A 20023-nucleotide genomic window follows, 5' to 3' on the forward strand; every position below is an offset into this window, starting at 1 on the left:
TCCACATTTGTCGTAATCAGAAATTCATACTGGTTCAAATATGTTCAAAACAAGACCAAACAACACCAAAAGCAAAACCACCACAGACACAAACCGCACACACAAACCCACAAAGCCAAAGAAAGCAAAGAAAACCACCAATGCCATCTCATGGCTTCTACAGGACCCAAAACTTTCCAATCCTGGCAGCTCAAACTAAGATGTGCTCCAAGCACAGAAGCAGTAGAAGGGCTATTGTGGGTATTCTTGCAGAAGAAGAAAAAGGAGTGTAGCCTTAAAAAGTGCTGCATAAATTTAAAATATTGTGTGTACCTGCTGTAATTATCCCTTTCAAAGCCCTTCTCTAATCTTCCCTCCTAGAGTTTTGCTGCCTATGTCCAAGGGCCCAGATCCTGCACAGAAATTCACAGGCTTGAGTCAAGGAAGAAGAGTCGATGAGTTTGAGGAAGCAGAGGTGGAAAGTCAGGGATGTGCATCAAAGGCTACTGGTTTGGAGAGAGGTCAATACAAAATAGCAGGTAGGGGGCAAGGCAGGCATTGGCCACAAAACCAGCCTGAGCTCATTTGCTGAGGTTAAAGTACCTGGCCACTGTGTTCTAACATGACTTGTTTGCACTCAATCTTACAGCATGTTTCCATTAGTAAGAAGTGTGACTGGAATTAGGATATCTAATAATAACACATGTTCATAACAGAGGAAAATAACGTGACCGTGCTGAATAAACTATTAACAACGCACTACTAGAAACTGCAAAAGATTGTCATTACTCTAACTGGTTATCAGTGACCTCTTCCAGGGTTAAGACATGAATGCTGCAAATGGTTTAACACTTAAAAAATATGTTTTGTTGCTTCCATATCAAGAAACAATTTGGTCTGGTTTAGGACTATATCCCAGTGTAATAGTGTTGATTTTTAATTTTTCAATTATTCATTCTCCCTTAGAGGAACAGTTATTTTCCACCCTCCATTTAAGCATTATCCTTTAATCATGTAACATTTCTGTTTACCATACAAAGTTGGCATGGTTTCGTGTTAACTTTTTCTAGTAAAGGTATAAAACTTTTTTTTCCTTTTGTTCACTTCTGTTCCTGTTGGCTGGAAAGTATCAGCAGCCTCCCTCCACACATGTTCAGCAAGCACATTCTAATACTAGTGTACCTCACGGGTTTTTAAATTAAAACTTTATTCCTCAGAGAGAAACAAAAAAACAAATGTGGTGGATCTGAGCAATTGAAGTTTTCAGAACACAAGTAAAGCTCATAGGAACATGTCATTTTGGAAAAATACAAGTTGTCCTCTCCCTTACCTCACAGTAGTGGTCTAGGAAACAGGGTAAGTCCATTTTGAAGCACATTGAAATATACAATTACACTTTGGGTTTCTGCAGCACGAAGGCCTCCTCTTTCCTTCCTTCCTTCCCCCAGGATCTGCCCAAAAACCTCAGCAGTCCCATCCTGTGCAGTAATGCTACTCCTGGGCAATACCAAGTATTCTTTGCCCAGCATTGTCTTCCTGCCTGCCTTGCACCAGACTGAGTCAGTGCCAACATACTGATCCACAGCAGTGATGCTCCCTCCCGTGCTGACAGCACAAAAGACATTTGGCATTTTTCAAGCCAGCACTCTTTCTTCAAAGCACCCTGATTGAATTCAATCACTGGAAAAGAACTGAGAAGTAATGTGAAACCAAACAGCTTTAGGAGCCTGCACAGACCTCCAGCACAGCCATGGGAAAAGTGAGAGCACACCTTGTGGCACAGACTGGGAATATGCAGCTGCACATCAAGAATGGCACAGAGCAGAGCTAGGAGAGTGGACACCTGATTCAGAAAAACTCCTTCATCAGGAACCTGTTAAAAAATAATTACAAGGAAAGACATACAAATACAGACCTTTCAGAACAAGTTTATTAGTCAACCACAATTATAAAATTTAAATATTTATATAGCAAGATGGAAAAACCCTAAGTAACCAAACACTTCAAGTTATTTTGCTGCAGTATACACAGGAATGGTTTTGTTTCTTTAACAAGGTGATGCAACATCATTCTTCACTCATAAGTGTCTTGAAGGCATGTCTAATTTTGAGAATGTGCTTCACACTTAAATGCAGTATACAAAAAGAAAAAAATAAAAACCATACTAAATTGATTCAAAAAAGATAAAAAGAAAAGGAGAAAACCCCAGGCAAATTGAAACCATCTACTCCATAAAGAGCGCATGGCTAATACTGTTTATGTACGTTCCCAAAATTCAATGGGTACAAAATAAAATGATCTTTGATACACAAATAACATGTTCTAAATGTTTTTTGTCTCACAAAACATGCACGAAATTCCCACATGTTTAAAAAAGTCTTTTGTACCAGAGAAGGAATACAAAGGCAGCCAGAAATGGAAGCATTCACAAACACCCAGAATAAGGCCCTTCAGAATTTATTTAAAGGAACACATTAAACCCCTTCATTCTCAGGTAAAAGATTAAGAGGCCGAGACACACATCGTCTGCGAGGGTGAGGATACTGGAGGTTGGCAGTGTCAGCATCACAAGACTGCTCTATCAGAGGAGGAGGAGGAAGGAGCTGGGCATGACTGGACCATCTCGATCCAGCCCGTGGGGAATCCAGAGGGGGAAAGAAATACCTGAAACAATTAAGAAAGGAACAAAACACCAAAACAAAAAAACAAACAAAAAAAACAAACAAACAAACAAAACCAACAAAACAAGAAAAGAAGAGAAAGGTAGTAAATACAAGGAGAACCAAAGGGGAGAAAAGACATGCTGGAAAAAAAAAAGGCTTTAGTATATCCATGCCAAAACCAATAGAACATAATAGCAGAAATCAAGGCTTGTAATTCAAAACAAGACAAATCTGGAAACTCTTCTTTAAAGCAAAATAATAGTCTTTTCCACCAAAATTCATTGAAAATACCATAGTCATAGTCCTAGCATACATTTTTACAAAAGAATCGATTATTTTGAAGTCAAAAAGGTGGTGTAGTACAGCTATTACCAGGCTTTCATTCTCCCAGAATTTCTGTGATTTGTTAACAGCTTTCAGTAATGCTTTCTTTGTGACACAAAATATACATTAAATATTATCAAAAAGTACACTTGCTGCATATGCACCTAATTCAGATTAACTTCACAGCATTTCTAGAAGACGTAAAAACACCACTTTTTACATTGATATACATTTACAAAGAATAACTGCTTTGAATGAAATACAGTCTTTGTATCTATTTACATATTTCTGCAAAATCCTCAATTTTGTGTAAATTCAAGATTCCTGGTGAATGCAAGATTCACAATTATGCCACTCCATGTCATTTTGCTACTGCTTTTATTAGAACTTACCCGTAACACTTGTGCATTTTAGTATAACTATATTATGTTTTCTGTCTTATTTACAATTCTGTGGACTTACAACAAAGAACAGCTATGAGTTTATTAACGAAGTTATGGGACAATTAACAACAAACTGCATTTTGGTTTCTATCTCTGTATGGCTAAAGTGTTTGCATTTTTCAAGGATATTACGTTGAGAGAATTTAAGTATTCCATGTAATTATAACTCTTACCACAGGAATGTACATATGTAACAGAGAAAGTACTTCTTTCAGAATGAAGTATGACAGTACTTACAAAACATTTATTTGAAGTCATACTAAAGAATATAAACGAAGCAATAACAAACCACTAAAAGCCATCATCTGTACAATTGTCAAAACAGATTTCTCACTTCTTTAGAACTAACAGTTGCATATATATTACAAAGCAGTTACAACCTTGTAATGTTTAGGGAATCCTTATCAAATGCTGAACACTCTGAAATGCAAAACAAATTGGTTCTCAAAACAATTTTAATGGAAGTTACTGTAATGGTCGTTTCCCTCCTCCCATCCCAATCAAGGACAAAAATTCTTGTTTTTAATCACAAACTATCTTTTAATTTTACAAGCTTTCAAAACTATGTTCTGATGGAAGTTTTGGGGTTTGGGTGGGTTGTTTACGTTTTTTTCCAAACAAGATGCCTCTCCAAATATTTTTCTATCGGGCGTTCCATCAGTATCAAACTGTGCAGGCTAGTACAAAAAATGCATACAACGTGTTTTAAAAAGGCTTTCTGAACAGTATTTAGTAGTTAGCAGGCTGCTGGTGTCTTGGGAGAGGTCAAACGGCGCTGGGGAAGGGGAAAAAGGAGTTCGTTTTCCATTCCTGTGTGCATGCAACAAGCAGCAAAACACCAAAGTTACTCCAGTTAGCTTGGTATCAGCTCTGCTTTCTGTTAAAAAGGACATAATACAAATGGAGAATGGAAATTGTATCATAAATCTACACACACAGTTACATCAACATAATAATACAGCCCTACTGGTTTATTTCCTAACAATCTACATCACATGTTCTGAAATTTATTTCAAGTACAAATTCAGTTTGGCCATAGTGCTTTTATAAACTTTTCCAGATCTGCCTGTGCTATAGCTGTCTTAATTGTTTAAATATATAGACACGAAACACAGCATGTACAGTCAGAGACAAGTAATGTGTAGGATACCTATTTAGTCAAATGTCAATGCATGAATCTTTATCAGCACGTTAACACTAACACAGAAGTTAGCAGCTGTGCTTACACAACTCAGGCCAGTATCACTACAAAAGAAAGCCTGTAGTAAAGTGTGTATCTTTTAATGTAAGGCTCAATCCTAGGACAAGACACCATACATCCCAAAATTCCACAGGCCTTGACTTAATTCTGGAAATAACATTGTTTTACAAATCAGAGGCAAGAATAATTTATTAAAAACCACAACAAAACACCTTCCAATACAGAGCAATGAAGGGAATAGAAATAATGCTAGAAGTTTCAGCTGCACAATGGCTTAGCACCAAGTTCAGGGACAGGAGAAGAGCCACGAGAGGGGTGGGGATGGTTAGTCTTGGTGGCAGCAGAGTCTTAGATAAGGAGATTGTAAAACCACACCCTATGCCAAAGAGCTGTAAGACAGCCTGCATTTCCCCACAGGAGCCCAAGCAAATGCAGCTACATAGCTCTGGATATACCATGTCCAAGGCAGGGCTGCATTTCATTTGCTACACTGCAAGTAGAATCTGGAATCATGACTAACATAATTTTGCTGCCCTTTCTTGTTGGGACCGGGCCCATTACCACCTCTTGTGTCCGCATTTATCTTGTGAGGAAAATGTGAAACCTGTTCTCTGTTCAACAGGGCTAGGGATTGTGAACTGCCATTCAGGACTGACTGCTGAAAGGGCAAGAGGGGATAGGCTGGTGCTACTCTCCACAAGCCAACTTTGCCAATAAGCTTTCCAAACTGAAAAAACCCCACGAGTAACTGCACATGGACGGAAAGGAAACTATCCCAAGGCACTTGAAACAAAGGTGGCCACAAAACTTGGAAACCACTGCTATGGAATCTGCCCACATCTCATTCTTATATTCTTATACAGAATCCTTAGAATTCTGTAAAGCTGATTGTACACACTGCACCATACACATGCAAGACTCAGCATATTTCTACATTTCAGTGTGCACAAATGAAAATGTTTTTTCAGAAGAGGCAGTAAAATTTACTCACTAAAATGCAACGATTACAGAACAAAAACCTAACAGATTGAGGCATATTATTTGCAATATGAATGCCATATGAGGAAAATTTTAAAATCTCAGAACTTTTATTCAATTGATGCTACACACCTGAAAAAAACAAGTAAACTAAATCACACTAACATTTGATTGTTGAAACTGTTATCAAGTAACTTTTCTTCCTTCCCTTCTGCTATATTATCCCAGAGAAAAGACAGAATTTGTTGCTGGCATTTTTGCTTCACTTTTAAGTATATATCTAAATCAAAGGGGCAGTTACACACCAGTAGGATGAAGCTTCTCCTTTAAAACTATTTCAGAAATGTTGTTTTTAATAATATGAAAGGACTACAAACCAAAATAATTATTTATATTGCTTATTTATACAGACTGATTCAGTATGACTTACTGTTTTGTTCATTTTCCTCTTAACACTTGCATAACAGATGAACCACAGAGCAAAACCAGAGGAGCTTATAGAAGTACTCATGCAATAAATGACACTGCACTTTAAAAACATGTAAAACAAATATGAGAGCTAAATGAAATAAAGATTCAGAGAACAGACTACTGAAAATCAGTCTCTCTACTACTTAACCTACCTGCTGGCAGATGATCCATTTAGTGAATTCTGCAGACTTGTATTGGCTGAACCTAGAGAGGCATTAAAAATTCCCTGCTGAGAACTACCATTCACTGGACTCCCATTACCTTTCAGTATACCAGTACACTTCCAGTTGTCCATGTAATTAGCTGCAAACACAGATATACAGACACTGTTAGTTTCTCTTCTGAAGCTCAGTTTCTCTACAAATGTTTCAACTGTCGCACATCTGGTGTGAATCACACCTGAACTTCAATACCTATATATAAATTCCAAACAGCTGAGGATCCGGCCCTTTAGCTGCCTGATATTCCCTGCCTGTCCATAATTTAAAACTCAGTTTCCACTGTTACAATACTGAAGAACAAATGAGAATGTGTAAGGTAACTGCCAGTAGATTTTTATTGTTGTTGTTGTGGGAATTTTGGTTTGTTTTTTTTTTTTTATTTGGTTGGTTGACAGAGGGATGCATTTATTTGTTTGTTTTCTCTTAAATATGTACACAGAAAAAAGCCATTTGCCTTGACATTGTGACTGAATGTAGATTTTCTAGGTTTAGAGGAAAATTTTCAAGTCAGAGAAAATATCCACCTTACTTTTTAAAATGACAACTTTATGTAGCTCTAGTCTGGTGAAACAATTTCAGGGTACAGTAACAGCTATTCACAGCAGCCTAAATCATGCAAGTATTTCACACAGAAAGTTATTTCTGAATTCTGTTTTTCTTAAACGTAAACAGAAATATAGAAAATAAAAATCTATCTTTCACAAATCTAAAATGGACACTCACTCCAGAATTATGTTTTGAGTAAAATTTCTCAAATATATTCACTAGACTACAAAGTTAATGTGATTCAAGTGGGTGACCTTACCCTTCCAGAGCCTAACACAGCCATCATCACCAGAGGAGGCAAGCACTGTGCCTGTAATATTCCAGCTCACTCGCCACACCTGGGAGTTGTGATTATCAAACTGTGCCACAATATGAATTTCAAATTTTGTTAATCCTCCTGATGAAGTCAATTCTTTCCTGTTTAAGAGAAAAGTGACAGTTCTGCACACAACTGTTCAAAGGTCTGGGCTTGAACATGATGTCAGAGACTACTAAATCCTTGTAATAACAACTGTTATTAGATTAGGTATTCAGACAAAATTATAGACTTGCTCACAATCTTGTCACCTTAAAAATCAGGTTGCTAAAAACAACCCTGCATACATTATTACTTTTGCTTTGCAGAGACAATTTGAACAAGATTGTATAGTGTGCATCACATCACATCAAACCATCTTCCTCTTAAGCTCACCTTAGAGGTTTTAGTGTGAAAATTCGTACATCTTTGGTTGCTACAGCCAAGATGTGGAAGGATCTTCCCAGATTTGGAGCAAATGCAATATCATGTACAGGATCTGTGACTGTCATCAGAGCTTCTGCTTTTGCATACTTCCTGTAGAGGGCAAGAAATTAACCTTTAATGCCATGAAAATTGCCAGTGATTAAAATTATATATACCAGATATAGTGGAAACGGGGAAAAGGGTTAAGAATACATGATAAGACTTGGAAAAAAAATTTTTAAACATAAATTTCTGCAATAATTTCAAGCAAATTTCTTCAGAAATTGAATCTATCAGATACAGTAGCCACTAAGTACAGTATGCTACAATATTGTGAATCATACAACAAAGCAAGGATTGCAGTACAAAGGATATTTTCATCTGCAATTGGAAAAGGAAAATGAAGAGAAATATTCCATTCACAAATCTAAAGGGAATTTGCATCTCAGTAATTCACTAAATTTTCCATGCTTTTAAGCAGACTACTGTCTGCCTCCTCTGCTGTATGATAAACACATATTCCATTTTCTTAGTACGTTACAGTAACTTTATTGTTAATGCATGGAGAGCATTGCCTGAAGCTGGGCATAAAATCCACAGAACACTCTGGCTCCTTTCCCACATCGGTCACTCCCAGTCAAACACAATTTCTCTGTTATCATTTAACTGGAAGTGGTGGTGCACAAACTTAGTAGCCCTTTCTGGTTCTGTGGACTCTTGACTGTACAACCTGAACTTTGACAGACCATGAGCAATTCAGAGTACTTTCTGTCATTGTAATAATGCCTTTAAAATCATTGCAAGGTGGCCTTGAACAAAACAGTGCCTGGTGCAACACAAGTCAAATTTCAACTGTTAACTCCTTGTGCAAAATTAAACACACAATTTAACAGACACAGAACAACTACTCTCCCTTTAAAATGCTGGTAAGAACACTGACACTTCTGCACTGACAGAGAATAAAATTATCAATATCATTTCTGTTAACATCAGTTACCATTCTGAGGTCTCCCTCTCTTTTCCTACCCAATGGATCAGGGACAAAATTAAGGTATTTTTATTTATTACTCCACATCTAATGATAGGAATAAAAGGTCATATATCATAAACAACTTCACAATCCCACAAATGTTATATATTATTATTATTTAGCATACCTGGTATTTTCATTATATTCATAAATTTGAACCTTAGCCAGTATATTTGGACTGTTGTCATCACTTCCTACAGCGATCATTGGAGAATGTGCTCGAGAGCTAAAAGGTGAAAACAAGTATTGTCATATTTACATATTATATCTATGTATATATATAATATTAATATATAGTATTTCCCATAGAAAGTACACCAAGCCATTTGTTAAATTTCAAACACATTATCTATAGAGAAAATAGAACACCACCACAAAATACCGCAAGGAAAAAATCCCAAAGAAAGAGGAGTTAAATGCTATTCAGAGTTACCACTATCTCACTCTGTTGTTTTGAAAGCCCACCTTATACACTCACTAAGGTGAAAACATTAGACAACATTATTTAGCAATTCAAGATGATGTTCTCAGAGAGAACTTTCCGTAACAGAAATTGCATCTGCAGTCTAGTATTTGCCACCAGTTTCATAGCAGAGTCTGCATTCTTTGCAGTGCTTTTAATTATTGATTTTGTGATATTTCTATCAGTTTTCAGAAGATAAATCACATAAGCTAAATGTACATGAATTTTAGTTTTTAAATCCACTTTTATCCTATCCCATGCATTAAAGTGAACTCCTGTATGCTGAACCTTCAGCATGGACTAGTGCTAATGAATAAAAGAGTAACTGGATCAGCAGGACACAACACTGTGTCCACAGGGAAAGCCATTAAGTGCTTCTGGACAAAGAGAAATCAAAGCAGTTCAGCTTTGAATGGTTTTTCCTTTCCTGTTACAGTCATAAAGCAAATGTTTTAGTAACATACCTTGAAGGATTCCAAGAAATACAACTGCAGCTGAGCTTACACGAGATTTCATGCTGCAGTGACCACTGGCTGAGATTCATCACATCTGGAGCTTCATAGATCCTTACAACTCCATCTGCTGAACAGGTTGCTAACATAAGACCCATGTGCTTGGGAGCAAACTTCACATCTGTAACAGATGTTCTACTGTCTACCAGAGTGGTCCTCTTGACCTGCAAGGAAATTTCCATCAAAAATTTATTTCCTAAGGAAGGCTAAGTCTGACAATACCATTTCATAGGATTGCTTACATCTTCCACGAAAAAATTCCCCCCCAACTTTTATATTGTTTGAAAGATGAACAAGAACAGCCAGTGTTGCTTCAAATTATCCCTTGTCAGAGAAAAACCCAACTGTAGGTGGGAATTCATGTCTGCCAGTTGTTTGCCAGGGAACATCTCATTATGAAACATTGATAATAGTGACACAAACTGGCCTGAATGCAACCAGTTAGCTGTTTTCCTCAAATGTTTCAAAAATACTTTGTGTTGGAATGCTGCCACAAATGAACAAAACATAGCCAAAATCAGAAACTTTACAGCTACAGAAAAGAAGTCTCACCCAGTGACTCTGGCCTCGGAGTTTATCATTTGACTCTCCCACTATTTCTTCCCATACAGCTGCTGTTCTATCAAAGGAGCAGGAAGCCAGGACCTGCCCAAATTCAGGATGGGCCCATGTCACACGCCACACTGATCCACTATGTGTCTGCAAGAAAACATCAGAACACTGTAAAGAAGCAAACTTACTGCCTTAGGAACCATATATTTTCATGACTTTCTGAAAAAGAGAATTCTAGGAAGTAGTAACACTGTTCCTCTGAAACCTATGTTCTTTTATACAAAGTTACATATCAGCTGTTGCAGTTCTTTATTCTAACCAGCACTGCAAAGTTGTTGCGCTTAGTGTTTAAATGCAATTATTACAAGCATATTTCAAGGCATCATTTATTACTACTTTAAGTTCCAAACTATGATTTTGCCTTGATGCAAAAAGTACAGTTTTGTTCTCCATCAAATTTCAACCATTACCATGTTACTTTCTGGCTTGCCTGTACTTTTCAAAAGCACTTGTAAGCACGATTAATCTTCTTTTTAATATGAAGCTCCTCTTTCATACCTAGTTCAACATTCCTGTCTTAGAGAAGGGGAATTCAAAAGCCTCCCTTGCGTTGACATTTACAGGGATGAATGCATTGTGGTCCTATTAAACACAAGTTTAAGAACAATTCAGAAGCTGAATGCACTAATTATCCAGATGAAGCAGAGCATCTATATGACACAGTTCTCAGAAAGGTTTTGGAGAACAAAAAGCAGAGGTCAGATGTTGTAACATTTAATAGCCAGACATTTTCCTTTTCATTTCCCCCTTCCCGCTTTTTTTTTTTTTTAAGTCTTACTATACACAGAAGGAAATATTAAATTAAAAATTAAGGTACTGTTTTCCCCTCCCTGAACACCAGTCACTGATAATATTTACTAATACTCATCTACCAACATAACTAGTACTAACAAGAGCAGACTGAATGTTTGCCTCTGCTTTAAGTGAGAGGCACTAGAGATGCTTTACAAAAGCAAAGAAAAAGTATTTTACACAAGACATACAGAATCTACATCAAACAAAAAACATTTCTGCTCTAAAATTCAGCAGAAATGAAGCATGGTTCTCCAAAAACAAAGGAGAAATTATGATTATGTCTGTGTAATTTTTACAAATACAAACCTTCCAGCTGGCAGTGCAATGCCAATCTCCATTTTCACTTTTGTCCCAGACCTAATGAGAAATCAAAATACAATTTGTAAATAAACCTTACTGACTAGTACTTTAAAGACACAACCATTCATATATATAAAATAAAAATAAACAAAAACATACACACGCATCCCCACTAAACCTTTTCATCGAGGACACTGTATTGGGTTGAGTACAAAATTGCACTTTACTCCACCATGAAATTATCCCTATTACAAGTAGGGAGAAGAGGCACTGCCTGCAAAACCCACTATTTTATGTCTTCTATCTTTTTTTAAACAGTAAATTACATAGAAGAGAAATTATTACAATTCCCAAAAGTTCATTCACTTTGTTCCAAGAGCACACTGTTCTGTTTCATTCCAGAGCCCCCAGCACCCTCACGTGCTCAGCTCTGGCTGCAAAACCCAAATGCAGCTCCCAGCACTCATCCCAAAAGCAGAGTAGGAGAGTAAAATATACACCACGGTAGTGGGGGAACAGATCTTGTTCCTTTTTATGAGCTTTCTGCCTTGATTTTTGACCACATGCAAGCCACTGAACCTTCCCCTCTCTTGATTTCCCATACATCTTTATACTTACGAGTTTCTTACTGAAAAATTATGTAGAAAGTCATGAACATAACCAAATGAAAGACACTACCTGACACTCACTCCTGTCAGTCACTCATTCACTCTGAAGCTGTACTAAAAGTCACCACGTCTGCCACTCCGGCTCTCCAACACAGCCTGGGTGATGTTGTTCCTCTGGCTGGAGGGACATTCTGAACATTCTCATAAAGGATTCAGTTATGACCGGAAAGTAACATTACACTGCTAGAGAACAGTTTCTGTGTTCAACCCACCTCATGGTATCTTTTTTAAGAACTGTACACTCTTGGTAGTCAGTCCAAATCAAAGATCTCCATGGCTTTGGCTTATTTTCTGGGGGGGGCACATTTTATTGTGGTTGGTTATTTGCTTTTTAGTCTGTGGTCAGGGAGAACAGGCTACTTCTTAGTTTTTAAGCCTAATATACATGTGACACAGCTTTCTACAAAAAGGTGACTTTTTCAACCATTTATCTGGATTTAATAACAAACATGTCTGCTCTCTGCAAATTAGATTTAAATCTATCCACGTGACTCCCAAATATTTGCCCATCTTCTCACTATGCACAAAAAAAAGCAAAAAAGCAATCAACTTTTCCTTTAAGTAAATGTAAAATGCTACTTTAATTCCTCTACAGGAACGTAAAATTGAAGACTTCTTGTATTCCACACTTTCCCCAGTCTGCCAGGGCACACACAGACCACTACGGCTTTTTGCTTACTGGCACTTCACCTCCTTCCCACAATAAATACAGATTACTGACACTACATTACTTAATAATAGTTTTTTTCGTAAGCATTCTTTAATAAACACGGATGTTCCGCTGAATAAACTCCACAAGCGGCACGGCTGCAGGCACAGCAGCCGGGAATGCGTTCCCTGCCGCAGCCCCGGCTCGGAAGCGGAGTTCCCGTGTTTACACGCGTTAGGGCGCACACAAACACAACGGGCACTGTGCGCTACAGCCTCCCGCCCCACGGCCCGACACCGCACGGGGACCCACCGCGCACCGAGCCCTCGGCCGCGCCCCGGCCCGCCCGCAGCTCGGTAGGCCGCGACACTGGCGCGGCACCAGGCCCGGCGGCTCCCCGCTCACCTTGACGCTCTGGTCGCTGGAGCAGGTGGCCATGCGGCGCCCGTGGAAGTCGAAGGACACATCGTGGATGAGGTCGCGGTGATCCGCGGCGATGCTGCGCGCCACGAACATCCCGCCGCGGCCGCCACGCGCGCGCACCGCGCACGCCTCACGCGGCGAGGCGGGGCGGGGCAGGGGGCGAGGCCGACGCCGCCGCGCGCGCAGCCGCCACAGCCCGCCCCGTGCGCAGGGGGCTGCTCCGCGCATGCGCGATTCTTCCCACCGCCGGGAAACGCGGGGCAGGGACCGGACTGGAGCGGACCGGAGCAGTCCGGACCGGACCCGACCCGATTCGGAGTCGGCCGGTGGGGGTTGGGGCGGTGCGGTGTGCTGCCGCGCCTGACTGCGTCATGTACCCTCGTGAAGTGACAGGACAGGAGGCCGTAACCTCAAGCTGCACCAGGGGAGGTTTAGGTTGGACATTAGGAGGAATTTCTCCTCAGGAAAGGTGGTTAGATACTGAAATGGGCTGCACAGAGGGGTGGTGGAGATACCGTCGCTGGGGGTGTTTGAGGAAGGACTCGACGCGGCACTGGCGGCATGGTGGTGTTCGGTCTCGATGGTCTCGGGAGTCTTTTCCAGCCGAGCTGGTTGTGGGATTCTTCTGCGGGGTTGCTGTGCCCGCAGCGCCGCAGTCCCACTCCATAGCGGGTCTGAAAAGCTGCGGAGGTCGCTGTGGTAATGCAGATCAATAAACACACACTCGGCGCTGTGGGATGTACTGCGTTTGCTTCGTTAATGATTTACGGTACTAATGAGCCCTGACAGATGAGCCTTGAGACCTGCTTCCTTGTCGGGGAAAGATTTGGGAGGGTGAAGTGCGTGAACGACAGTGCAGGCAGGGGAGGAATCCGCGGCCAGGTTGAGAAACTCCTCTGAGGAAAGGCTAAGAAAGTTGAGATTGTTCAGTCTGGGAAAGAGATGGCTCAGGGGTAACCTAATAGTGGCCTTCTAGTACCTGAAGGGAGCCTACAGGAAAGATGGAGAGACATTTTTTACAGGGGTGTGTAGTAACAGAACAAGGGGGAATGGATTCAAACTGAGAATAGGTTCAGATTATCTATTCTCAGTTTTCAGATTAGATATTAGGGATAAATTCTTTAGCGTGAGGGTGGTGAAGGACCACCATCACCACAGTAGAGCTGTGGTGACTGGTCTGTAGTCAGAGAGCTGTGCAAAATAAAGGAACCACAGCAGATGGAGACTCCTGAGGGCTCAGTACTTTCACCCTTGACCTTCCACTTTTCAAGGAGCTCTTCACTACAAGCAGCACTTTCTTCCAGTTTGTGTCCTGCAGTATCCCCTCACAAACTGGGGCATGCAGCTCATTTGCCAATACCTTTTAAATACCATTCATTTGTTGTAACACTGAGCACAAGACTGTTACAGCATCCTGTTTTTAAGGAATGTTTGATCTGCAAGCTGTGTTATTTGCTGACTGTTCTGAAGATAGCTACAATAGTGGACAAGTATTAGCAAAGAGGATAATTAATGCGCTATATTCCAAATAACAATAATGCAGTCAGTAGATTTAAGAGAAAAAAAATTATTAGCATGTCAATAGACAGTGAAAGCAAATACATTTGTATTTAACTGGTTTATATTTCAGGTTCATAACAGTTCTGAAGTCATCAGAACACCTCCAGTGCCTTAAAGCTATGATCCAGTTTTCCAGTCATCTATTAAAGGCGAAAGGATGAAATTCCCTGACATCAGATACATTCAAATTCTCCAGATTCAAGTCAGAGTTAGACCTTTTCTAGAAGATTTTTGGTAACTGCAGCTTTAACAGAAAATTAGTTTTGACATTTTCAAGAAGGCTTTTGCTTTTCACTATCTCATTTAAAGTTTTCATGTTTTTATGTTCTCGTTTAAAATTTCTGTTCACTCAGTGAATGGAATTTGTTCAGAGATGTTCAAATTCTTCACAGAATTATAAAGAAACTGTTATGTGCTTGTGAAATAAACCTGACAGTTTGATATTTTATGCATTTATTTTTACAAACTGCAGACTACATTCAGTAGGGACTGATGGAGGTGCTGTTATCACATGCCAGAGGGATTCTTTCACTCTTTCTGCATTACCTGCATACAAAATATGCAAGCATTTAGCACCCTAATGCATGAGTTTCATTGGCAGGCCTTATAGTAAGATAGATATGGTGGTACCTAAATGTGATAAAGAATTATAATAGAGAATAACAGATTAAGGTAAATTACAACAAACTTGGACTTGAAGGTACACCATAGCTTTTAAATGCTAGGATTCAATTATTGTAGTGATACTGGGTAAGGAAAAGTTAACGTGTTGAAAAATATATTTTTGCCCAAGTACAGCAAATATAAAAAAGCTTTCAATTCAACAGAGGGTCAAAAATGTGGAAGAATTTGGAAGAAAAATCACCAACTGATTTTACATTCTTGTCCAAGTTGGCCAATATTAGTTTTAAAAATATATTGTTAAAATACTACAGAACTAAATCTCAATAGATAACATCTGGAGCTGAAAAGAGGAATTTGCAAGAAAATTGTCAAGAAAATTTAGATATCTAAGCATTACCTGTTTACATTAGTGGAGAAATTTAGTTGGCATTTATAAATAACAGAAAACTTGCTAAGCATTTTTAAAAATGAGAAGTTAATGAAAGGAAGAGGTTAACATTTTCTCATTTCTGAAGATGAACTGGTGTTGCACAATTCCTCTCCTAGAGGGAACCTCACTCTGGGCTCTAGGTCTAGAGTAAAAATACCCTTTTTTTCCCCTTGCAATCATATGCAATCACTTTGGAAGCTGAAATTTCAGTATTTTCTAAACCATGGCTAAGTTATAGCTAATGGAATAGAAGAAGGAAGGAAATGTGTTTGTGACTGTTTCAGTGCTGTAGTGAGAGAGATAGTAAATTTTTCATGCTGTCCTCACATGTAAGAAAAACAAACAAAGGGCAAAAACCCCCCCCAAACAAATAGTAGTAATGCATGTATTTAGATTGCAAAAGAGGAAGATTTTTTTTTTTAATCTTTTAGCATAATTAGAGACGTGTACTTTGAAATGTCAGTTACTGCTTCATTCAAACAGCTGGAGAGACAGTGCGTAATAAAAAACATTAAAGCTGACTTTTAAGTTCTTTAGTCTGTGACAGTGTATCTGAAAGGTCAATTTTTTTAGCTATTTGGGGAAATGTCTTTTACTGTAAACCACTGACTATGTTTATAAAAACTGCATTTTTTTTTTCAGAACAATTGTTTCCAGTCAGTGATTCAGCTGTCAAAACCAAATTCTTTTGCAATTTTAGTAATGTAATGGTTTTGTTGAGACTTTTCAACTAGTACATTTCAAATAGTGAATTAATATCTTTCACTTGCTCAAACTTAGTTTATTTCTTCAGCCAGTAATATTGGTATAGTTGGAGCAGGGCAAAATTGTCAGATTCACAAATAATTAGCATCAGTCATTTTCATTTGAACAATATATAAATATGTAAATGTTTCACAAAGGCACATTATGACCTAAAATGTTTGTTTTCTCTGACAAGACACAAAAATTGTACACTTCAAGTCAAGATTAGGCTTTATTTCTGACATTTTAGTTTGGTCAGTAAGCAAAAAAAAAGGAAAATCAAACCCAAATAACTTTTTTTTTTTTTTACTACATGTACACATACACAAATATTTGTTCATTTTTAAATACAACAAGTCCCTGACCTCGTTCCCTAGATTCAAAGCAAGTTAGGTCAGGTTAGATTTATTTAGAAACTGGGTCCAAAATCATCACTTACTTAAAAAAATCCAGGAAACATGGATGATTGTCATCCCAGAATCTTCATTTACTGTGGTGTCTGGTTTTAGTCAGTGCCCAGGAATGAGATAAATACATTTACCTCATGTAGGCAATTGTATCTGGTGTTTTCAGCTAGTAGAAAGACTGACACAGAATTAAGGTTCAATAGAAGAAACACTTCATAGTGAAACACCAGAATTAGAAAGGGATGAGAGGACAAGATACAGCCTTTGTTAAGGCAAGCAGTCATTAAATAGACAGCCAATTAGGATGGAAGGCATCCAGTCTAATGAAGAGGCTTCATATTTTCTGGGAAATGAAATAACACTTGTTTAAATTCTTTTAAATGGCCAGAGTATCTCTCATATTAAAAGTAAAACAAAATTTGTTGAATAAGATCAAATCTCCCTGGATCTCTTCAGGAAGATTTCAAATGTTACCAAAAATTGGCTATAAAAGCTAACATGCTACATCAAAAGAGGGATTTTCCAGTGATGTAACATGAACACAAATTATCTTGGACCACAGCAATCTTGACATCTGGGTTAGTATGGTAAATCAGATGGAAATAGTATGAACAGTATGTGAGCACTTTCCTTTTGCTTCCTTACCTATGTCTAATAGAAACCTTTGTTATGAATAAATTTCTTTTTATCTTAATCTAGGTGAAATTAATAACAAATTCAATACTACTGCCTCGTGAGACATTCCCCTTTGAATGGTATAACAAATCCAGAAAGCAAGACACTTAGTGCTGGAAAGCTGCAGCTCCCTGCTGCATTTCCAGAGTATCCAGAGGGTTGTGAAGTTGCTGCACCAAGGGACAGTCCCCAGTGCACAGCAGTGGTTGGCAGCTACCATGGCCAGGTCAGGGGGGCACAAGCATCTGCTGCTGATGGTAACCAGAACATTTCCTGTCACACAGCAAGATGATGGGAAGCAATCTGGAACTCAGGGGAGCCACAGGAAGTTTGCAGGTTCCAGTTAGCTGAGGCGTGAATCAGGATTCAGCTACCAGCTAACCTTGGAGGCTTCCTCTTACAGCTGAACAGTAAGGAAAGACATTCTGTTTGTGGTGATGGTGTGCACGAGGTGGAAAAGACAGTTGTATTTTAACATTGCTATTTGCATAATGATGTGCAAAGGAAGATCACACAACTATGACAATGCTGGTACATATTTTTTAACATTTTGATTCAGTATTATACCTTGATTAAATTAAATTGAACCACAGCACAGAAGAAGAAGTAAAAGCATCTATAATAAGGTTAGTTTTTCACTTTTGACACAGTAGGCCAATTTTGTTCTCAATTTGACTTTATAAAACCACATAACTTAATTTATTTCTGCTGAAAGTCCAGTGTAAGTGTATTAGCATTGGTAGAGATATTCTCATGCAAAATTACTTTAACTGGCATTGCTTGGAATTTTAAAACCTACAGCTAGTACTTTCCTTTTCTCCCTTTCGACTACCTTCTTCAAGTAAAAGAGGCTTTTAAAATGCAAAGTCCTACCAAAAAGAAAGTAAATAATGAACTGTACTCATTAAGAATATTTGTATCAGCATGGGATAGAGGGTGAGGAAGCCTGCTTAAAATGGCTCCCACTGTTACATGCTTCAGTCATGTCTGCACTCGAAGCTGGTCTGTTACAGGCACTCATGGGTTATCATGCCAACAGCAAACAGCTTTCAGCAGAGTTAAAGGTTCCATTCCTGACAACCTTTTAAAAATATTATTTTTGGCAAGGAACACATGCCTGACTCTGTGAAATCCACACAGTTTTTTGTACCATGTTTTCCTTAACTTAAAAACTGGATTCACAACAATTAGTAATATTTCACAGAGAGTAAAATGATATCTATTATTATATGTCCTGGATTAAGGCAATGTAGAAATACAAACTGGTGTTATTGAGCAATTAAATTTGGGGGAAAAAATTCTGGTAAACCCAGTCATTTAGGAGTTTGCTTTGCTTCAAGAATCTGAGGATTAAAACTTGGAAAGCATTTGAAAATGTCAGCAAGTGGTCTTGTATGTGTAACAAAAGTGTCATACAAACTGGAAATCTAAAGGTGGATGTTTCAGAGGAAAGCACACATAATCACAGCAATGTGTGCAAAATGTGGGTAGAATTCCTGTTCAGAAAAAAAAAATACCAGCAATTACTGTTATGAAGAGTAAGACAAATTAAGAGGATCACTTACCAAGCATGACTGGCCTATCATGGCAAGAAATTAATAGCAAAATATTATTTTGTGGGTAAAAATGAGGGTAAAGTCCCCAAGCCTTTATGTGAGTAACCTGGGAGTAAAATAGGCACCTAAAGCAGAACAGTGAACCTTTATGTATCACCCTGCTTTGTTGCTGCTGCAGAGTTCCACTTAGAACCTGTTATTTATTTTGCTAGGAACTCAATAGAATGTCCCAAACTGGATTTAAAACTTACTGTTTTATCTAAAAAAAAAAGACTATTAGAAAGATGCAAGAAGAAAAATATCAGCTCCAACTCTATAAAATTAGGTTTTACCACTTAATGTAAAAAAGAGTACAGGAAGACAAAGTAAGCAAAATAATTATTAGAAATGACAGTCAAGCAAAGCAGTTACTCAGTCATGATCAAATATAGCTGTGGCAGCACATAAAGTTGAGTTAAGGAGAAACAGAAGTGGTGTTATATGTAAGTAAGTGGCTTATGGATGGGAAACTATTCTGAGTCATATGAATGTGCAAAGAAATGTGAGGGAAAATTGGAATGACAAGTTGACAAGCAACATAACTGACAGGAAGGGAATACTGATGGCTTCATAACAGATGAATATGAAGGTTGATCTCAGATGGTATAATTACATCAGAGCTATCTTTAAACTACTGATCTTAAGTTGGGAAATAGAAACAGCTTGTGGGAGAAAAAGTAGAAAATAGCTGGCCCTGAGAGTTTTCACAGTAAGAACAGACAGAAAAGTCTAAACTTAGCTGCGGTGGCTTTCCTCCGTCTGTTCTGGGGTGTGGAAAGAAACATCAGAAGTAGAAAACAGGGTATAAATGCTGACAAAGTTAGCAGTTAAATCATTTTTGCAGACTACAATTATGATGGGATATCAAATGCATTATTATAGCTGTTGCTTACAGAATGGTTGTGTATGCTTGTTTATGGGCAGAGGAAGCCTTTAATGCCCACCCTTTACTGTTGGGTGCTAACACAAATCTTTCACTACCTTACAAA

At 38.5% G+C, this 20023-nt stretch overlaps 1 protein-coding gene across 1 annotated transcript in view; it reads right to left on the bottom strand.

The window, feature by feature from the left end:
• Positions 1-13163, bottom strand: part of CEP192 (centrosomal protein 192) — an 81267-nt gene extending 68104 nt beyond the window's left edge. The window contains exons 1-9 of the mRNA XM_064703205.1: positions 12982-13163; positions 11266-11316; positions 10105-10251; positions 9505-9716; positions 8705-8803; positions 7518-7658; positions 7086-7243; positions 6212-6362; positions 2460-2643 (exon numbers count right to left, since the gene is read on the bottom strand). Coding sequence (XP_064559275.1) covers positions 2460-2643; positions 6212-6362; positions 7086-7243; positions 7518-7658; positions 8705-8803; positions 9505-9716; positions 10105-10251; positions 11266-11316; positions 12982-13092 — 1254 coding nt within the window. The 5' untranslated portion in view covers positions 13093-13163. The remainder of the gene's footprint in view (positions 1-2459; positions 2644-6211; positions 6363-7085; positions 7244-7517; positions 7659-8704; positions 8804-9504; positions 9717-10104; positions 10252-11265; positions 11317-12981) is intronic.
• Positions 13164-20023: the final 6860 nt, after the last annotated feature.

The sequence above is a fragment of the Zonotrichia leucophrys genome, chromosome 2 (assembly GCF_028769735.1).
Source record: "Zonotrichia leucophrys gambelii isolate GWCS_2022_RI chromosome 2, RI_Zleu_2.0, whole genome shotgun sequence".
Lineage (NCBI taxonomy): Eukaryota > Metazoa > Chordata > Aves > Passeriformes > Passerellidae > Zonotrichia > Zonotrichia leucophrys.